The sequence below is a fragment of the Erpetoichthys calabaricus genome, chromosome 7 (assembly GCF_900747795.2).
Source record: "Erpetoichthys calabaricus chromosome 7, fErpCal1.3, whole genome shotgun sequence".
Taxonomy (NCBI): Eukaryota; Metazoa; Chordata; class Cladistia; order Polypteriformes; family Polypteridae; genus Erpetoichthys; species Erpetoichthys calabaricus.
In genome coordinates this window covers 33,346,297-33,366,725 of record NC_041400.2, presented here as the reverse complement: position 1 = coordinate 33,366,725, position 20,429 = coordinate 33,346,297, and the positions used below count along the sequence as shown (strand labels likewise).

General features: G+C 38.8%; 1 protein-coding gene across 1 annotated transcript in view; it reads left to right on the top strand.

Moving 5' to 3' along the window:
• Positions 1-20,429, top strand: part of cntnap3 (contactin associated protein family member 3) — a 603,541-nt gene that overhangs the window by 554,451 nt on the left and 28,661 nt on the right. Inside the window, exons 19-20 of the mRNA XM_028804840.2 lie at positions 4,129-4,353; positions 9,308-9,441. Of these exons, the coding sequence (XP_028660673.1) occupies positions 4,129-4,353; positions 9,308-9,441 (359 nt within the window). The remainder of the gene's footprint in view (positions 1-4,128; positions 4,354-9,307; positions 9,442-20,429) is intronic.

Sequence of the window (20,429 nt, the reverse complement as noted above, 5' to 3'; positions counted from 1 at the left end):
CCATATAATAAAAGATTTATTATCAATAATATGCTCTCTAAGTACATGAAGCTCTGTAGAGCACAAAAGGCAAAAAGGGGTTGCCAGCAAGGGCAATACAAGGCGAACAAATCCCAATTCACAATCCAATGGTAAAGTAAAGAGAAAAAAAAGAACAAAATCGTCAAATCTCCAATGAATCAAAAAAGCAGAGCTCAGCAAAAACACAAGTATCACTTACCAAACCCTCTAGCACAAAGGTCCCCAACTCCAGTCCTGGAGGGCCGCAGAGGCTGCAGATTTTCATTCAAGCCCTTTTCTTAATTAGTGACCTGTTTTTGCTGCTAATTAACTTCTTTTAAATTAATTTTAATTGACTTGCTCTTGAAGACTCGGACCCCTTAATTGTTTCTTTTTCCGTAATTAGCAGCCAAACAATAATGAGATAAAAAATTAGCCAAAACAACTGGTGTCCATCATAAAATATCTGAAAAATAAGGAAAGAAAAAGGTCTCAGGAATGTTGATCTGCTCAGGTCCCCAAAACATTTTAACAGTGCTCTTAGAAAAGAGAAAATCAACAATATCGGAAATGTCTGCTATTGCACAATGAGAGCAGCAACAGGCCATGGAATTAAAGAAGGGGTTTAATTAATGACAAGACTCAGTGCCGAATTAAACAACGGGTAAGAGTGAAATTGGTTGGAGTTTGAGGCCCTGAGTTAGCTGGTCTTCTTTTGGCTAACTCACTTCACATTTCATTTCTGTTTGGGTACCATTTAAGGAAAGAAATGATGAAGAAATTCAGGGGAACAAATATTACAAAAACAAGTTAATTATAATTCCATCCATCCATTTTCCAACCCGCTGAATCCGAACACAGGGTCACGGGGGTCTGCTGGAGCCAATCCCAGCCAACACAGGGCACAAGGCAGGAAACAATCCGGGGCAGGGTGCCAACCCACCGCAGAGTTAATTATAATTAAATCAAAATTAAATTAAATTAAATTAATTAAATGCACTAATTAAGAAAAGGGTTAGAATAAAACTTGCAGCCATTGGGGCCCACCAGGACCACAGTTGGGGACCCCTGCTCTAGTGCATTCAAATGAACTGGCAGGAACTGTGGGAGACCCTCCCGTTTTAAAGGGCAGAGGGCAGTTCCTGGTGGCATCTTGGCAGACCACCGACAAAACACATGAAACATAAAACAGGCAAAGACAATACAGCAGATAATTAACAAAAGTAACATTAACATAAATAAATGGCTCAACCAAGAATAAAAGAGACATAAAACATGGCTTTGAACCCTGGCTGAAATATAAAGATGTTGAAGTAGTTCAGGCGCACAGCAGGAGGCCAAATACCTGCAAGCACTTTGCCACTGCTAAAATCCATTAGCTTGGGTATGTGGCTACTGGTGACTGGTTTAGAGACTTGGAGAAACTGAGTGCAGGTTTCCCATGGTGTCAGTTACTGGTGCATGGAGGAACTGGTAGCTTGAATGTGCAGGCAGGCAGTGCACTGATATTGAATGGAGCGCCATGGAAGGGAGCTATGGTGGCAGTAGAGGGCAGCCAAGGAAAGTGAGAGTAGTTTTGGCTTTGGAATAACTCTAAGGGAGCAATCGTCCAAATAAAAATGAAAAACCTGTGAATAATGGGTTAGTAAGTTTTGCCTTTTTGCAGTCACATACAAAGTGAATCTTAGGGTCAATTGCACAAAACCTGTAGGTGAAAAGAAACTCTGCTGCTTCACTCATCACTAGTCATGGAGATGTGGAGAAGTGGGTAAGCCACTTAAACTTCATTGTCTTGTTCAAGACCTGCTAAGGAGCACAGTACAGACATTTAATTTTTCATTTCATATTTTGCCTGTGTTTGTACCTCTCCTCTGAATGTTTTGCTATTTAAAAAATATGCTCACCCATTCTGATACCCTTTTCCACAGGTCTGTGTAGAGCAAAGCTTCCCAACCTTTATTCTATGGTGGAACACTTTTTGTAACCAAAAACATTTAATGGCACACCACTCTATTCAACTAACCACAAAGATATATCTTATACACGTTCTCAACTGTCTGAAGGGACAAGACTACTAGAGATACTGATAAAGTAGCTCCAAGCTCATTGTTCACAGACAGTAGTGAGCACTTTGGGCGCATCTCCCAGCTGCTTCGTCCCTTTGCCCACCCCTTTCTGCCTCAGAGGCAACTCGTATGCCTTCTATCAAATGGCCCTGTGAGGCTCAATGGTGACTACACACCCAGCCAGATGGACTCTAGTAGCCAGGTGACACATCCAAAGTGCTCTTTGTGCTGCATCTACAGCATATTGATCATGGAGCTGTTTTTATGCCAGCTTCTCCAGGTAGTTCTGTCCTCCTCTGACGGGCCTTGACTACCTGAGGAGCTTGTCTCTCTCAGGTTCAGACCCTGCTGCTTTATACTATTACTTCCACAGCACACCCGGGTAGCTCTCATAGCACACCTCTGTGCCATGGCAAACTGGCTGTAAAACATTGCTGTAGAGTATGTAGTTTGTAGGTATGTACAGTTTTGTGTCTAGGTAAATTAAGGAGCATAAAGGTAAACTACAAAAATAAGGGCACTTTCCTTCCCTGGCATATCTAAACACTTTTCATCTCTTTGCTCAAACCTTTTAACGCTGTTTAAAACTGGTTTTCATTCCTACTTATGGTTGCCTTGGGGGGAAAAAAAGGCTTGTTCTGCCACTCCTAAACATTTCTGTGCAGATGGACTCCTTTTCACAACCTCCTTCCTTTTCTGCATAAAATCCTAGCATTCTTTTGTAAATCTGAGAGGGTTTAGCTCTGTCTGATCACAGTGCTTAACAAAAGTGCAATAAAAAATCCTGACTGAACAAAGATGCAGCAGGCATCATTAGAAAATATACACTTTATTAGATACATCTGTCCTTCTCCGATAATTCACAGTTCAGTCAATAATGGCTTCATATTTGCAGATGATGCAATATAGAAAATGTTAGACAGGTACCAATGGGTCAGATGTGTAAGAAATTCAGAGGGCAAGACAAACAATTTGAATGCATCACTGAAATAAGTGTCATACATGCTGACAAGGGTGTATCAATGCTTTTATTTTCAGGCATAACTGCAACAGAATGTATTAAGAATAGGACACCACCCAAAAATATCTAGAGAACCAGTATCAACAGATGAAAAAATGAGTTTGAAATAATCATCTAGTAGTTGAGTAGACTTGAAATAAGGCACATCAGAATTCATAATTCATCATACTAAAACAGTGCTGATTGACATCAACTAGGGACGATACATCAGCGCTGAGGTAGCAATACTATGAGCTGGCATTTCATATTTGAATGAGCAGCTTCAACACCATCTGCAGGGGTTCCTATAAAAATGGATGAGTCTGCCACAGTTGCATGATCACTAACTAGTGTGGCTAAACTGAGTGGTCCTTCTAAGGACTGCAAACCATCTGAAAGAGCAGTGAAATGAGTAAAAACCTATTGGGTCTGTACTAGCAAGCACCAGGCATGGCTACAATATTTTCTCATTGATACGTATGGCAACTGATAGAAATGTGTTGCCCTCACTGTAGGAACATGAACACCACGCAATGGAACATTGGGAAAAAACCTATTGAAATGAATCATCATGTCTGTTAATTGCCACATAGGTGGACTAGAATATGGTTAAGTCCCAGAGTTCACAAATCCATTGTTCTCGTTGGTGGTGACAATGTAATGTTGGGGATGTTTCTTACAAAGCTTGGGTCTTTTCAAACCTCTGTGTTTCCTCACCTTCTTTCTCCTTTAATCTTTTCCAACTTTCATTCAATAATAATGTAATAATAATAATAATAATAATAATAATGTTGTATCCACTTTTCTAACCTTTATTTTTCTTTTCGCTGATCTTATGATTGGATCATTCCTGATGGAAACTCATTATATAAATATTCTGTTTGGTTTAAATATTCTGTTATATTATATTTTAAATATGTTTGTTTGAGTGTTAAAATGAAATCTAGTAATTGAGATTTTATCCAGAGAAAGATTTTTGGCCTGTATTAATGATAAGTTGTGTGCTGTAATATGGTTCTAATAACAATCAATAATCTGATATTATTTATTAATGTGTTTCAGAGATATCTGCATATTTTAAAGCCACAACATCAGTGATGTATATGTTTAAAGAACCATATGAAATGAACAAAAATTCAACAACACAATCCTCTGCCATCTACTCAGACATTACTCTACGAAAGGAGAATATTGCCTTCAGTTTTCGTACAACACAGACACCATGCTTACTCTTGTATGTTACATCATCACACAAGGAATTTTTTGCTGTAACACTCAATAAAAATGGTAAGTTCAAGATTTAGTGAGTTTTACACAGGTTTGTCAAAATAGCTATTCTAAATAACAGTGTTACATCTAATGTTTTCTGATAGTATAATTTTGAATTGTTGATTCAACATGTGGGTAACACAGTGGTGCAGCAGTTTGTAATGCTGTTTCACAGCAGCAGGTTCTTGGGTTCAAATCTTAGCAAAGTAGAAAAGTTGGTTTTCTCTGAGATCCTGAAGATGAGTTTGTTGATTCAAAGCTCTCTACACATTACTTTCATGTGTGCCTAGTATTGTGTGTGTGTGTGTGTGTGTGTGTATAATATATATATATATATATATATATATATATATATATATATATATATATATATATATATATATACTGTAGTATGTATGTATGTATATACAGTGGGTACGGAAAGTATTCAGACCCCCTTCAATTTTTCACTCTTTGTTATATTATATTATGTGTTATTTCAGTTTTTCTTTTTTAATAAATCTGCAACAATTTCAAAAATTCTTTTTTTTGTCTGTCAATATGGGGTGTTGTGTGTACATTAATGAGGAATAAAATTAATTTAAATGATTTTAGCAAATGGCTGCAATATAACAAAGAGTGAAAAATTGAAGGGAGTCTGAATACTTTCCTTACGTATGTATATATATATATATATGTTGTGATGAACGGCCGGGTCCAATGCCCAGCCGGGAAGCTCCTGCTGTGTATGTTCTGGGGGAGCAGCCATGGACAGCTCCATACCTCCCCCGGGGCGCTTGGTGGTAGCCTCCCTGGCCAACGCTGATTCCCTAACCTCCCGCCGGGCTCCATGGGAGATGGAGTCCTCCACAACTTGGTTGGGGCCCGGGGTGGCCACTAGTTGGGGGGCTGTCTGCTTCCAACAGCCTGGCTGGATGAATCTGCAGCCCCACCCGGAAGTGCAATTAGGACCAGGTGGTCAAGCACCTGGAACACTTCCGGGTGGGTTGTAAAAAGGGCCAGCCACCACCACTGGAGAGCCAGAGTCGGAAGGAGGAGGACTAAGCAAGAGGAGGAGTGGTGGTCAAGGAGAAGAATGTTTTGGTGTGTTAAGTGCTTTGTGGGACTGTGTTGGGCCTGTGGGACACAGGGAAGGCGTGCCCCACGGCTGAAGAGAAAATAAAAGTCTGTTTGTTTAAGTACATGCCTCTGCATAAGTCTGCGCCATATAGCGCCTTTCACAATGTACAGTATATATATATGTGTATATATATATATATATATATATATATATATATATATATATATATATATATATATATATATATATATATACAGTATATATGATTTTGTAGCTAGTAATCCACAAAGGGAAAAAATTAATCACATATCTTAAAATGTTTTTTCTTCCTAAGCTTTCGACAACCTACCAGGTGTCATCATCAGAGGAAAATGATTTGACATACAGGAATCAAAGGGTGTTGGTCATAAAGTCTTTTTTATCATTTAGGTGTCCTTCTTTTTAAGCCTGCATATGCTTTTAGTATTAGCCCTGAATTTTACTTGTGCCATGTGATATGCAAACCTTATCACAAACCTTTGCTTTCATATATATATATATATATATATATATATATATATATATATATATATATATATATATATATATATATATATAATATATATATACTATATACAGTATATATCCAGCCAGCTATATAAAAGCTGTGGCACCTGGTACCAAGTACACAGAGAATGTAAAATTAATGCTAAAGGGTATAATCTTGTATTTGACCTCTGCATTACTCAGGTCAACAGTTATATGGTTTGCTTGATGAAAATACATTTTTTAAGTTGCACTTTAAGTCCTAAATTTTTATTATCACCATGTACTTCCACAAATGCAGCCCCCAAATTTAAACTGATTTCTAGTGCATGTATCGAGTTTCTAGGGAAGATAACTGCTAACAGTATGTCTCTGATACAGCAACAGTGATTGTAAACATCCTAATTTGTATCAGACTATAGGTTAGTTCTGCCTCTGGGACTGTTGTCCTAAGTTTTATTTTTTTAGATAACAGCAGGACTATAACAAACCCTGTTTCCAGTACATTTTAAGATATGTTATTTATTTATAGGCAGCATAGTGGTGCAGTGGTAGCACTGCTGCCTAGCAGTAAGGAGACCTGGGTTTGCTTCCCGGGTCCTCCCTGCATGGAGTTTGCATGTTCTCCCCGTGTCTGCGTGGGTTTCCTCCGGGTGCTCTGGTTTCCTCTCACAGTCCAAAGACATGCAGGTAAGGTGCATTGGCAATCCTAAATTGTCCCTAGTGTGTGCTTGGTGTGTGTGCGTGTGTGTGTGTGTGTGTGTGTGTGTGTGTGTGTGCGTGCCCTGCAGTGGGCTGGTGCCCTGCTCGGGATTTGTTCCTGCATTGCGCCCTATGCTGGCTGGGATTGGCTCCAGTGGACCCCTGTGTTTGGATATAGTGGGTTGGGTACTGACTGACTGACTATTAATTTATAATATTATTTTATATGGTTGAGCTCTCCAACTGTTTCATACTTAGAATGAAAATTACACAGCACACCTAGTGCATGCTGACTATGGAATGTCAAAAGTCAGGGGTTCAAATCCAAGACCTGATCTTGAATCTGAACCCAAATTTCAAATTAATTTCAATTTTGAATGTGCATTTGGGTGGTCTGATGTGATGTCCTAATTTCACGTGATATTGAACAATGACACTGGACTACAATGCAATATGTCGGTCTGTATAATAGGTTGGTAAAGCCAGCATCACTTTCCAAGACTCCTAATTAGAGGCAAAGTCAGACTTGATGACTGCAGTTGCTGATTTGAGGATGTCAGAGTACATGACTAGAAATCACAAGGGGTGGCCAAACTACATAACCCTATAATGACTTTCCAGCACAGTTCCACATTTCCAAAGAACTGCAATGCTCTCACCTTTTTCTGACAGCCAATAATGTGCTATCTGACTGCGCCAGTGTTGTGCAAATGCAGCAAGTTCAATTGCAATCTCTGACATTTCTTTTTTCAATTCTCTTGTGATACATAAAACACTAGACAAATGAGCCTCTATTCTTTTTGCAAGTTCCACAACACATGCTTCCACAGTTTACTTGTCACTGCCTTGCATGCATTGTATTTTCAGGTGAGCGCTCATTTTTTGTTAGCTCTTTTGTGCACAGCGCCTATCTGTACAACTTACGATAAAATCAAACCTGTCAGCGCGAGTTGCGGACTTGCTGGTCTGAGTTACTGGAAATGTCAAACTACTCAAATGGGGGTCATGGGAGTGCACCATGACTGGCCCTGACTTGCTCGTGTTAGGTAAATTACATCTGTGAGTGAAAACGTATGGACAAATAATTAAATATTACAAGACCGTAACTGAAATTGGGTATTGTGATTTGTATCTTAGAAAATACATTTATGAAGAAACTAAGCACAAAATCCAAGTAAACAGCAAATATTTGTCTAATAGAAAGCAATACTTGAACTTTCCTTAGTGAATAATTTATTGTTCATTAAACACCTTAATAATGCAAAACCTCAAAATAACAGAAATAAGAGAAAAGAAAAAGTAATACAGTTTTTAACAATAACTAAATAACAATAATTAAGATTAGCGAAAAAAAATAGACAAGAAAAGAACATGGCAATTACACAGATACTGAAACAATTCACTGAAGAAACAATGAGAGAGAGAGAGCTAATGTAACAATTAAAAAAGAATAAATAACCAGTTGTGAACCGCTCGGGGCACAAGGGAGCCCCAATCCCCAGACTCAACTTCACAGAGACGTCCTGTTTAAATTAAACTGATTTATTTGTACAGTTACCTTTCACAAAAGTTTAAAAGTGCAATCACCACAACTCTCCTCAGTTTCTCTTCTCTCTGTTCTTCTCCTCGACACCTCCCAGGCGAGCTTTGTCCACTTCCAACCGACTCTGACTCACTTCTGTGAAGTCAGCCCCATCCTTTTATATTGGCCAACCCGGATCAGATGGAAAAGTACCCAAGGTACCCAACAGGGCTGAGATATCAAACAACAACTCCCATGGTGCCCTGTGGGAATCCAAGGCACCACTGTAAACCAGGGGAGCTGCCATCTAGCATTTTGTGGGAAGGAAATGTACCAAATCCATTGTTCTCCCCAGTCCTTCTATTATATGGGCCTCCCAGCTTGGTATTGTTCCTGGATCTAACCCAGCTGGGACGCCCGTGTATTCCTCCAGACACTGACATCCTCTGCCTCTATTCTGGGCAAGGAAGAGTTTCCTTTGCTCCGTTTCTTGGAGTGGCATTGGGTTGGCTTACCATCTGGTTAAGGAACCACCCTCCTTCCCGGCCAAAATGCTTGCCTCTGCATATCGTCCATCACATACTACTTCCAGTACTCTGGCTAAAACCCGAAAAAAGACCAAGAATAATATTAGCTATGAAGCCCTATAAAATGAATAGAATGAAACTGAATTAAGCAGAACAAAACAAACAAAAATAAAAAAACAATTCTTAACTCGTATGAGGATGGTCACCGCACAGATAACTCAGTAAATGCCGCAGTACAGAACTGAGGGTGTGGCAGATTTTTATGCAGACCAGAAGTGGAGGCCCTGCCTCCTGTGGCTTGACCTTAAAAAAAAGAAAAACAAAGAAAGGCAAGAAAATAAAAAGAAAAGATAAAGATTGGGGAAAGCATTCATTCAGTCTGTTATAGAATAGAAGGGTATTGCTTGGATTTAAAATTAGCCCTATGTTGTAAAGACACTGTAGGCATCTGTAGTATTGTGTCAACCCAACAGCCTGTACAAAAATTCACAGGAAGAAATAAAACTGATGCTGGCTTAACTGACATAGCAGAACACCACAAAACCTCTTCCATTATTTCGATACATGTGCAGTAAGCCATAAGATTGCATTTGTGGAAATAATCATTCATTTTAATTTTTTTTGTTTCTTCTCTAGGCCATTTGCAAATCAAAATCAAGCTGCATAATAGCAAAGATGCGGAAGTTTTCAAAATCAATTTCCGAAACCTTGCAAATGGACAGCTTCATAAAATAAAAATTCATCGAGAAGCTGGAGATCTTTCTGTGCAGGTAAATGATAGCTTTTGAATTTCAATTCTCTAAATATATCTTTTAAACTATTTTAGTATATAAAGAAAACACATTTGAAATATAATATCCAGGGAGCTGTCAATCCCATGACTGATACTAAAAAACAATTCATAAGAGACTTTAAAATACTTAACCTTTTTTTGCCACATCCCTGATGGAGATACAGTGAGTTAGAGAAAAGATCGGATTGTAAATTTTCCCATTATTTGTTACACTATTAGATAATAACTACTAGATTTTTACATTTAATGACTAGGGAATTTTAAGAGGGCAACAACATACTGTGTTGCAAATAGAAGGAATGCCACTGATAATGCTTTTTAAATATACTGTATGCACTAAGAGAAAATATCTCACTACTACCAACTCTAACTTTGCCAAGAATTGTTCATGTTCAATAAGTTCTTTCTTGACATTTATTAAAGTTGTATTTGGACATCCATAATAATGGTTTTTATAGCACTCTTACAATTCTTACATGGGGTTTCATAACCCACTTTCTACCTCATAAGTGTCATAGTAACTGGGATGGTTGGACCCCTCAAATCCTCAGAGCGGGTGCCTCCCTTGATAAATAGTGCACAACGAGGGGAGGGTCATCATGGTAAATTGACTGCGGTTGTTAAAGCTGGAGGGTAATCAAGTGGGATCAGTGGACCGATAAAACTTTGCAACCCTCTGCAACCCACTACCAATATAATCAATAGTAGCTCACGACTCAAAAATTGTTGAGACTTAGTGGTTGAGAAGCACTGGCTTAGAGTACAGGCCTATAGTTAAGCACATCCATAAATGATGCTGATATATAATATGAGTCCTTGATTAAAGTCTTTGCGGTTCCATAGTCAATGCGTAAACAGAATATTTTACAACCAGTCAGTAAGCTATCTGGCTACCCAGTCTCACTCTACATAGTCGTCCAACAATACATTGACAAGGCTGTCCATATACAGTAAGACTGTGCCTTCAAGAATACCCGTGTCTGCTGTGAGGCCGAGTGTCATATCTGAGGGAACTTGATTGTGTATCCATGGATAAAGGAAAAAAATGAAAGTATACCTGTAGTGTATGTCTTCTAGAATGGTAGGAATTAAGATAAGCTAGATATCTAAAATACAACAAACCATAATGCATTGTAGACTGGCACATCTTCAGCCCTTCTACTAGAAGAATATGCTAGAACAAAGGTTATCAAGTCTTTCAGATGTAATTTTGTCCCAGTCCTCTTGCAAATAAATCTTAAGGTGTGTGTGATGGTGTGGGTTGGCTCCATGCTCCCTCTTCATTTTTGGGAGCCTCTTGAACCCAACACTGTAACCGGATGAGAGTGGCAGATGACAGCAAGGGGAAGGTGCAAAGTGCTCAGTGCTTTTATTAAAAAAAACAAAACAAGTGTCCCAAAGTGCAGTGCAAAGTTCTAAATAAATATTCCATAAAATGAAAGTGATCAGTGGAGGTTAAAATTCAAATAAATAAATTCATTAAAACAATGGAGGCGCAGACACCCTTCATCTCCTGGCATCTGTGGGGAGCCACCAAACCCTGCTCCCACTCCCACCACTGCCTTTCCAGGCTCCACCCAGTGAAAGTGCGTTCTGTCCTCTCACCACCACCGATCCATTGGCTCCTCACGGCAAGAGGACACTCCTGAGCCTAGTGGTCGCTCCTGCTACTTGGATGTTCAACAGGAGTGACTCCTGAGTGCCGGCCACACACTCCTACACCTGTCAGCCTGCTTCCTCTCATTACAACTGCTCACTCTCCTTCACACTCTTGCCTGTCTTCTTCTGTGCCATTTTCCTTTTCTTTCCCTCGTTTTTCCTCCTTCCGTATCCTGCACTCGTACTTCCCTTTTTAAAGTAAGAACATGTCACAACTGCGGCAATCAGCAGCTCCTAGCGTCAATTAGGGATGGAGGCGATCCTCCTCCTGTGCACTAAGTGCAGGGCCATCCACTCCCACATCGCGCACGGGAACCACTTTCACCCCACAACCACCCCACACAAAGACACAAGTGTGGCAATTATTTATTTAAAAGACAGCAATCAGCTGCGGACCTCACTTTACCACAGTGTGCAACAGTATGGCTATCTTCATTGAAACACAAAATGTGCCATACTTTGTCAATATGGAACAGGCCAGGACTACAGACAGGCCAGTCAAGCACCCACATGCTTTTAACGTAGGGCTTTCATTTTGTGCAGTACAGTAGTAACTGGCATTCATGAATGTGATTACGTATTACTTCCTAAAGGTTTGCCGAAGTACTGCTGAGCCAATGTCATTATTTCACTTATTGGTGAATAACGGTTCTTTGTGAAGTTCCATCTCAGGAATTGGAGATCCCATTGGGATTAATAAAGTATCTATCTATCTATCTATCTATCTATCTATCTATCTATCTATCTATCTATCTATCTATCTATCTATCTATCTATCTATCTATCTATCTATCTATCTATCTATCTATCTATCTATCTATCAGCTGAGGCTTTTGCCCTTGCCCTTTATACACAGAATATTCCTTGATTTTTTTTATTATATCCTGCACTGTTGAGAGTGTACTGCCCAAATTCTACCCAATGTGTCTTTGAAAATCATTGTTTTGAAATTGACTGATTTTTGCAAGGATTTGTGGGAAGATTGGCGATCCTATGCCCATCTTTGCTCCTATAGGGCCATTCCTGGATGCACCTTTTATATCTGAACATGGTTACAATCACCCATTGAACATCATCTGTTTCTGTTCACATAACTACTTTCTTTTTTATCTTGTTTTTATCTTGTTATTAGCCCTAAATCAACCCATTCCAGCATTTTTTTAGAATGTCTTGCTGGCCCTCAATGAAAAAGTGAAGTTGGCCAAACTAAATATTAAGTATCTTGTTTTTATAATGTTTGTGTTGGATTCAGATATCACTAATTTTTGCCTTTGTTTGCATTTTCCATACTATCAAAACTTTTTCCGAGTTGGGGTTGTACGTTAGAAATATTTTTGACCAGTGTTCTGTAGTCCTATTAAAACCTATTAAATCAAATTTCCATGTGTTTACTTAAGTTCATCCTAAACATAAATTGTATCCATCAGTCCTGTGTACTTTTTGTATCAAGCTTGTACTCTTTTTAATGGGAGGAAGGATGTGTCCAGAGTTTAGTTCAGTTTTAACTAATGGAAATTAACCAAGAGAGTATAGACATTGTTTAAAGGGAAAGGCAAATTCATAGTCTGATGTCAGGCAAGTATTTTAAATGCCAGTGGAGGCAACCAAACTGGTAAACCCAAAGCAAGAGTGCAAATTAAAAAAAAAACATAGACTAAAACAGAAGAATTTGATCCATAAGTTCTAATACTGTCTTGAGCCTCATATCCTTAAGAAGCACAAGGTTCCACAGTTTTATTTAAAGAAAATATCCAACACTAGAATACCAAGAGCTGCATGCCACCCTTATAAACAGAGGAAGCGCAATAACATCACAAAGTCGGGAGGCATGTGACTAGCATGTGCCACAAGATGGAATGGTGGCAGTCCACTAGGCAAAATGGAGAAAGGACAGTGATGTGAACATAGTAACCAAAAAGAAAACAAGAAAGACAAATACTTGTGCGACTAAACCTAAAGTGAAGCAAGAAACAAATTCAGGAAAACCTAGCCAAGGACTGTTGAACCTAAAGTCTAAATCAATGTAACACTTCTAAAAGGTTTTGTTTTGACTCCACAAATTTGGCTGGCTTAAATTTCATTGCATCTATGACGCCACACTGTTTGATACACCCTGTCAAAGGGACATCACGCTGTAGCAACAGTGCAAGAACACAATGAGCAGCACTTACATGAAAATATACAAGCCAGACAGTGTTGCCATGAGGTAGATTGAACTTTATAGACTGAACTTTGACATTTTTCATTAGATTATCTGGAACAAAAAAAAATAATTTGAAAAGGTTATTTGGGAATCTGGAAAAAATTGATTCACAGTAGGAAAAATGAACAAAATACAAACAAATCATGGCAGTTGCTGCAAGCAACATTTCAGGGGCGACAACACCCAAAATTGCAGCAAGCATAGACATTGACCACAAAATGGCATGATGACATCACTGTTGTGACATTCAACCAAATAAACGAATTGAAATATGTATCTAAAATTCTAAAAATGTAACCAAAAGAACCTAAAACAAGCTATAACATAGATTTATGACAGATCAACATGTAACTTTGTACTGCTTTTAGTTTATTGCTGAGTGTGGAACGTGCTTGTTGCATCAATGGCAATATTGCCTATCATGAAATAGTAGACTGTTCATTCATCAATTGCAAGAAATAAACATTTAACCATCAAGTAGACTGAGTTCAATCAATAACTTTTAAGCTCTGAGTGGTAACTATTGATTTCAGCAGTGGAGTAGCACAAGAGCAAAATGGGCATTTTTATTTGTTGCCATACTCTGTTGTTTGTATTGTAGGTAAATTTACAATAGATCTGTTTTACAAGGACCTTTATAATTCTATAGCATATCAAATAATATTCCACTTTCTGCCATGTCATCCATCCATTTTCCAACCCGCTGAATCTGAACACAGGGTCACGGGGGTCTGCTGGAGCCAATATCAGCCAACACAGGGCACAAGCAGGAACCAATCCCGGGCAGGGTGCCAACCCACCGCAGGACACACACAAACACACCCACACACCAAGCACACACTAGGGCCAATTGAGAATTGCCAATCCACCTAACCTGCATGTCTTTGGACTGTGAGAGGAAACCAGAGTACCTGGAGGAAACCCACGCAGACATGGGGAGAACATGCAAACTCCACGCAGGGAGGACCCAGGAAGCAAACCCGGGTCCCCAGGTCTTCCAACTGTGAGGCAGCAGCGCTACCCACTGCGCCACCGTGCTGCCCTCTGCTATGTCATTCTGACATAATTTTGTTAGGGTCTTTCAATTTTGAACATCAAAACCAATTAGCAATGACACCAAAATGCCATAAGCAATCTAGGATCTGCCTATAGGAACACAAGAGAAAAATTGTAGCCCTAAGATACTTTTTCTTTCAGGACCCGTAAGTGAGCTATATAATATTTAGTGGCCAACTTGAATAGCTTTCTGAGGAGATAATCCTGCATCAGCGTAAATCCTTTAGTAATGGGCTGTCTCTTCCTCTCTTTATTTCATGAATGTCAACAGATATGTCAGACAAACAGAGAAGACAATCTGCACATAACAGACTGGCAGTGTACTTTAACCTTGTCATCCATTTTTAGTTGTTTATTGATATTTTAACATTGATTTAGGTGATCTTTCAAAAGCGTGCTTGCAAGAACTTTACTGCTTCTGAGATCCTAACTACATTTTCTGTTTTCATTTTCTGGACCAGTTTATACTCTATGAAAATTGGGAAGATTCTATTTACCATCCCTTGTGTCATTTCACTGTTGGGAGTATACAAAATTTCCTCACCTTGAAATTTAGGTGCAACTCCGTCACCTTTTTGGACAAGACAAAGTTGTTATTGCTATCCATGGTAACAGAATTCTCCACAGCTACTCTTTCTTGCAGTGAAGCAAATTTGTACTTCACCAATGACTTGATGATGGCAGATTATTTTACTCGCTAACAAAGTATGATACAATGTATTTTAAGAATGAGACTTTGTTTTTTGTAATGCTTTCAGTTTTAATGTCAACTATTTTTGCATTCATACCCAAACAGTATTGGTAATTTTAACATCCTGCACAGTCTGTCACCCTACTTATCATGATCAGCAGCAGTGTCACAGAATCTGGTGTTGGTAGTCAGAGCGGAGACTAAAACATTCGTCAGCCTTTTCACCTAATTAGTGAGCTTGGTAGAACATAACAGCCTGCCATCAAGTTCCTAAAAGGTTATATTATAATTTAATGTGGGGCATTTGGTTCAAGTACTGTCCATATTACCTGTTATGATGGAAACCCGGGTGTCAGCAAGCCCAAATCCTGACACGAACACAGAATCACAGTCCCAGATTCAAATAAAGGTAGTTTATTAACCAAAAAATACCTCAAATATGGTACAAAAAGCACAATCCACAGGTTTTCCTCCCAGTAATTCTCTCACTACCGCACTGCCCTCCTCCAGTCAAGTGTTGCCTCTCTACCTCCCAGCTCGGACTTGCCTGAATAAGGAAGTGCAGTCCCTATTATTACAGACCCTGGAGTACTTCTGGTGCCAGGACGACTGCCCGATGAAAGTAGGGAGCTTGTCTCCTTACAGCACCCTCTTGTGGCACCCAGTGACCCGAGCAGGGCTGCTCTGCCGGACTACATATCCCGGCATGCCCGGCTGGTTCCTTAATATGCACTGAACTCTGGGACCTCCAGCCACATCCTCTCTTTTTAATGGGTGTCCATCCACCCTTTCCAGTCCTTCCTTCCAGGTCTGCTCCCTTTCCTGGCCAGGATGCCCGTCCAGCCCTGTTGCTGCATTTGGTCACATACTCAATTATATCAAAGAAAACAAAACATAACAAATAACAAAATTACTTGTGTACAATAGAAGTTAATAAAATTAAGTATTAGTGACAGGAAAAGAAGAGTGAACTGCAGAGTCAGTACGCACATTGTGATCACAAAATAAACAGATGTGGTGGAAGAGATAAACGAAACTGGGTGGAGGAGCATGCAAGAGGAACAGAATACGTTTCAAAGGAAATATGACAGAACTACTGTATATGATACTGATAGAATTCTGTCAAGAAGGAAAACAAAATAGACCCGCTGAAGGTAAAAGATGGTGAATTGCTTGGAAGAGGTTGTGAGGAAATAGTAGGAATACATCAGTGGGGTACTTAATGTAATGGATTCTGATCTTGAGGGGATGAGAGGAAATCTGGCTTAATCGCTCCCTAGAGGAAATACTAGGATGCTGCAACAAAGTAAAGAATAAATATTAAAGACTGGTAGGGAACTAAGGAAGCATGTAATTCCTAGTATACTGTAGATGGTAAAACACCAGTGCTCCTAAAAGTAAATGCTAAATTCTTCTCTGAAATTTTGTATAATTTTTTTATGAAGGCGTGTCAAACTGAAGAAACATGGTGGAGGTGTTTGATTGTTAAAATCCCTAAGAAAGACAATTTGAGCAATTGCGACAACTAGAAAGGAATAACAATTCTTTTAGTAGTATGCAAATTCATGGCAAATATAATTCTGAATAGGTTTAAAGCAACAGTGGGGAGGCAATTAAAGAAAAAAAACAAGCCATTTTAAGGAATAATAGATCTTCTGTAAACCAAACTAATTGCCTAAGTCTAATTATTGAACAGTGAGAAGAATGGCAAGCCCAACTGTATCTGGTCTTCATAGATTACCAAAAATCTGTCGACTTGATTGAAAGAGATACAGTAGCATGTGGACTATAATGAGAAGCTGTGGACTGCCCAGCTAAAGAAATTTATAGAAAAATTATAGATGCCGGGGTATACATAAAGGTAAATTGACTGAAGAATTTCCTGTGACCTCAGATGTGAGACAAGGGTGTATCCTTTCACCCATTGTTTTCCTTATGGTGTTATGATTATGCAGAAATCATCAGTAAAAAAGAGGAGAGGAATAATGTGGGACCTAAATAAAAGACTGTAGGGTTTTGACTTTGCTTTTGATATTTGCATGCTCTTCAACACACTTATTGAAATGAAAGGACAGCTGGATGATTTGCAAAGGGGGTCTAGAAAGCTGGGCTAAAATTAAATGAACAAAAGACAAAGTCAGTACATTTAAACGCACATTGAAGGGCAGAGTTCAAACTCCATGGAAATTATGTTGAAGATGTGGAAGAGTTTACATATCTTGTCAGTACGCTGACAAAATCAGGTGGGACACAAGAAAGTGTACAGAACCGAATCAGAAAAGTGAATGGTGCATTTACACAGCTGTATGGTTATTGGAAGGCCAATAACACATCAAGGAGGACTACGATGAGATTTTGTAGCTCAAATGTTAAGAGCATGTTACTGCAAGGCTGTGAAAAATCTGACATTACAAGTTGAATTATTCAGAATCAGCAAGTGTTCATTAACTGATGTCCAAGAAGAATAGTAAATGTAAGACAGCCAGAGACAAATTGTGGGCAAGTGATGAAAGTACACAACTGCAAATGAGAGAAGGAAATGGAGGTGGCTGGGGCAAATCCTGCTGATGGATGCTCAAGCAGTTGAAAAGAAGGTCTTGGACTGGAACCCACAGGGATCAAAATGCAGAGGACGCTGAGGATGACTTGGAGGAGAACAGTGGGCAAGGAGGCAGCAATATTAGGGAAGGCACTGGCAAGAAACAGGACAAGGTGGCACTTCTGTGTAGAGGCTCTATGCTCCACCTTGGAATGAAAGGGAAAAAAGAATGTAGGCCTAAGCACTTAACCATTTTAAAAGTATTTTTAAGCTACAACTGCAAAACAGGATTGATAGATAGATAGATAGTATCTAATATTCTCAAATATACAATGCTATTTTACTTGATCATTTTATCATCAGAGGATCTTTCAATTCTTAAAAGCTCTTTCTCATTTGAAACAGATTGTGTAATTGGTCAAAACACACTAACTTATTCATAAATGGTGACACTGCAGCTTTACAAATATATTGTGTTAAAGTTGAAGCACTGCACTTCCCTTGCAGTTTATGTTACCACCACCATTTATTTTCTTAAATGTATGGAGGGGGGAGCCCAATCCAATTGATGCTTCATTTTAGTGGTCTCGCTTGTTAAGGTTCTCCAACCTTAATTGCTTATTTCAATCTTAAACTGCTGAATTCAGTGTTTTAATTGCTCCTTATTAGCAATAAGATGTAAAAGACAAAGCAGCCAGCAGTTCTCCAGCTAGCTTTTTTCCAATTACATCTGTGTGTGTTCATCATGCACGGTTTGATTTAATAAAACACTTAATAGAAAAATGTGACAGACTGAAAATGATCTGTTTTAGGTTTCAAATCATTTGGATGATATCCTTGGAAAGGAAGAAAAATCTACGATATAAGAGCCTTACATTGCACAGAATAACAAGCCATAAAATTAAATAAGGTCTGAGATTGGCAATGATTGGTTTCTAATTAAGCAATTGGGTTGGAATGAAACCCTGTAGCCACTGCGGCACTCCAGGACCGACATTGCCTACCCCTGTTCTAGTACACTAATTGAAGTCCACTTTGCAGTGCTTGGAGCAATGCTCTGCAGCAGGGGTCCCTAACCCCCGGTCCGCAGCCCACTACCGGGCCGTAAGAAAACTGCCAGCAATGGAGACTCACTAAGACTTTTCAGAATGCTTGGCAGGCGGGGCTTTGCAACGGCGCAGAGGGAGGAGAGAGACGGAGGTGAGAGAGCATTACAACAAAGTATTTTTATGGTATGACACAAGTCTATAGAAATCTCGTTACTATGAAGTACATTCAGCAAATACTTTCAGTACAACGAAGTGACCTTGAAATGCTTGAATGAATCATCCACAGAGCAGTTAGATCTGTGGTTGCAGCTCAGTTGTGCACATTTGCACAACGATCCCCAAACAGAAACTTTGTAAAAAAAAATGTCTTTCTTCAAACTTTCCTCGTACTGTTTTTTTTTTTTTGCTGTTTTGTTGTCTGTGGTTTTCAGTGATACCTTTTGCTTATTGCTTGTCAACATTTGAAAAACATCCATTGGAATTTAACTCATTGTCACCCTCCTATAGAAACGGCAGACACGAAAAAACAATAACAGTGTTAATGTTTGTGATGTGCAATCTGTTGGAATGACAAATGCAATGCATATGTCTTTGTTATATGCAAAAAAGGAAGAAATATCTCGGGTTGCAAACGTACAGGAAGCAATTAGATGTTCTGCATCTTGTAATACAAACCATGAGGCTTTTATCAAGTATTAAGGATTTCCACACGTGGACTCACCTTGAGGTAATACATCCTTCCATTGCTTTGGAATGAGGTGTCATCCTCTCTTTAATATGTAGGTATTTGTGCAAACTGGATAATTTTTTCCATTAGGGAATGTTCATTATCTAGTTTTGCAATTTATGTTCAATTAATTATATCCATCAGCTATGCTGTGTTTTTCATTTAAGGTTTTCCTCGGTCCATTTATTAAAACATTAAGCACTAGAAACCAAGTGGTGTCCCATTTGGAAAATCAAATGGAAACAGCAAAAAGCTGCAGCAATTTCCAAAGATTTTATCAAAGCAGAAAAAAAACTGCGCATCCAGAGATAAAGCAAATGCATTTGTTATTTATGAAAGTTCAGACGGTGAACTGGAAGCTAGTCATTCCATTCTTCTGGAAAATGACCCCTATTTGCTATAATTGCTGACACATTCAAATGATTTAACAGTTGTTGACATTGGCAGACTCCTATGAAGGACAACAGTGTACTTTGAATTTTCAGGAATAGAATTATGAGAAGGAGACAGATTATCTGATAATAAAAGCAATGACAGCAACAACATAGACAATAAACAAAAAATCATTTCAGCAGCTTTAACTGCTTAGAAATTTGTGCACTATGTAATTACTCTAGATTTTATTGTGTTTTTCTTGTGAGCAAATCTGTTCAATGCAGTAGCTTACTATGTAGCAAGATGTGCAGTTTTAATTACAGTATACTGCATGATTTATTCAGATGAGCATCATTGTTAAGAATGCGGACGCAGTCTAAAAATTGGAGCACGTTGCGGAGATGTTCACTTTTTTTATAAGCAGAACAAATCTCAAAAAAAAGTGCTGAATCAATATTAGCAAATATAATGAGAAAATTATATTGAGAGTCAAAGTGAGCTCTTCAACATACATGCAAGCAGGTCCCACAGTACACAGTATGATAATTGTATAAAATGCAATACTTCAAAATGCATAAATGGTCCCACATGCCATAAAGTGGTGTTCTCGCAAGAGGGTGAGAGAAAACACTTTTGTGTCTATGTAGCTTTTTTTGTTTTTTTTTT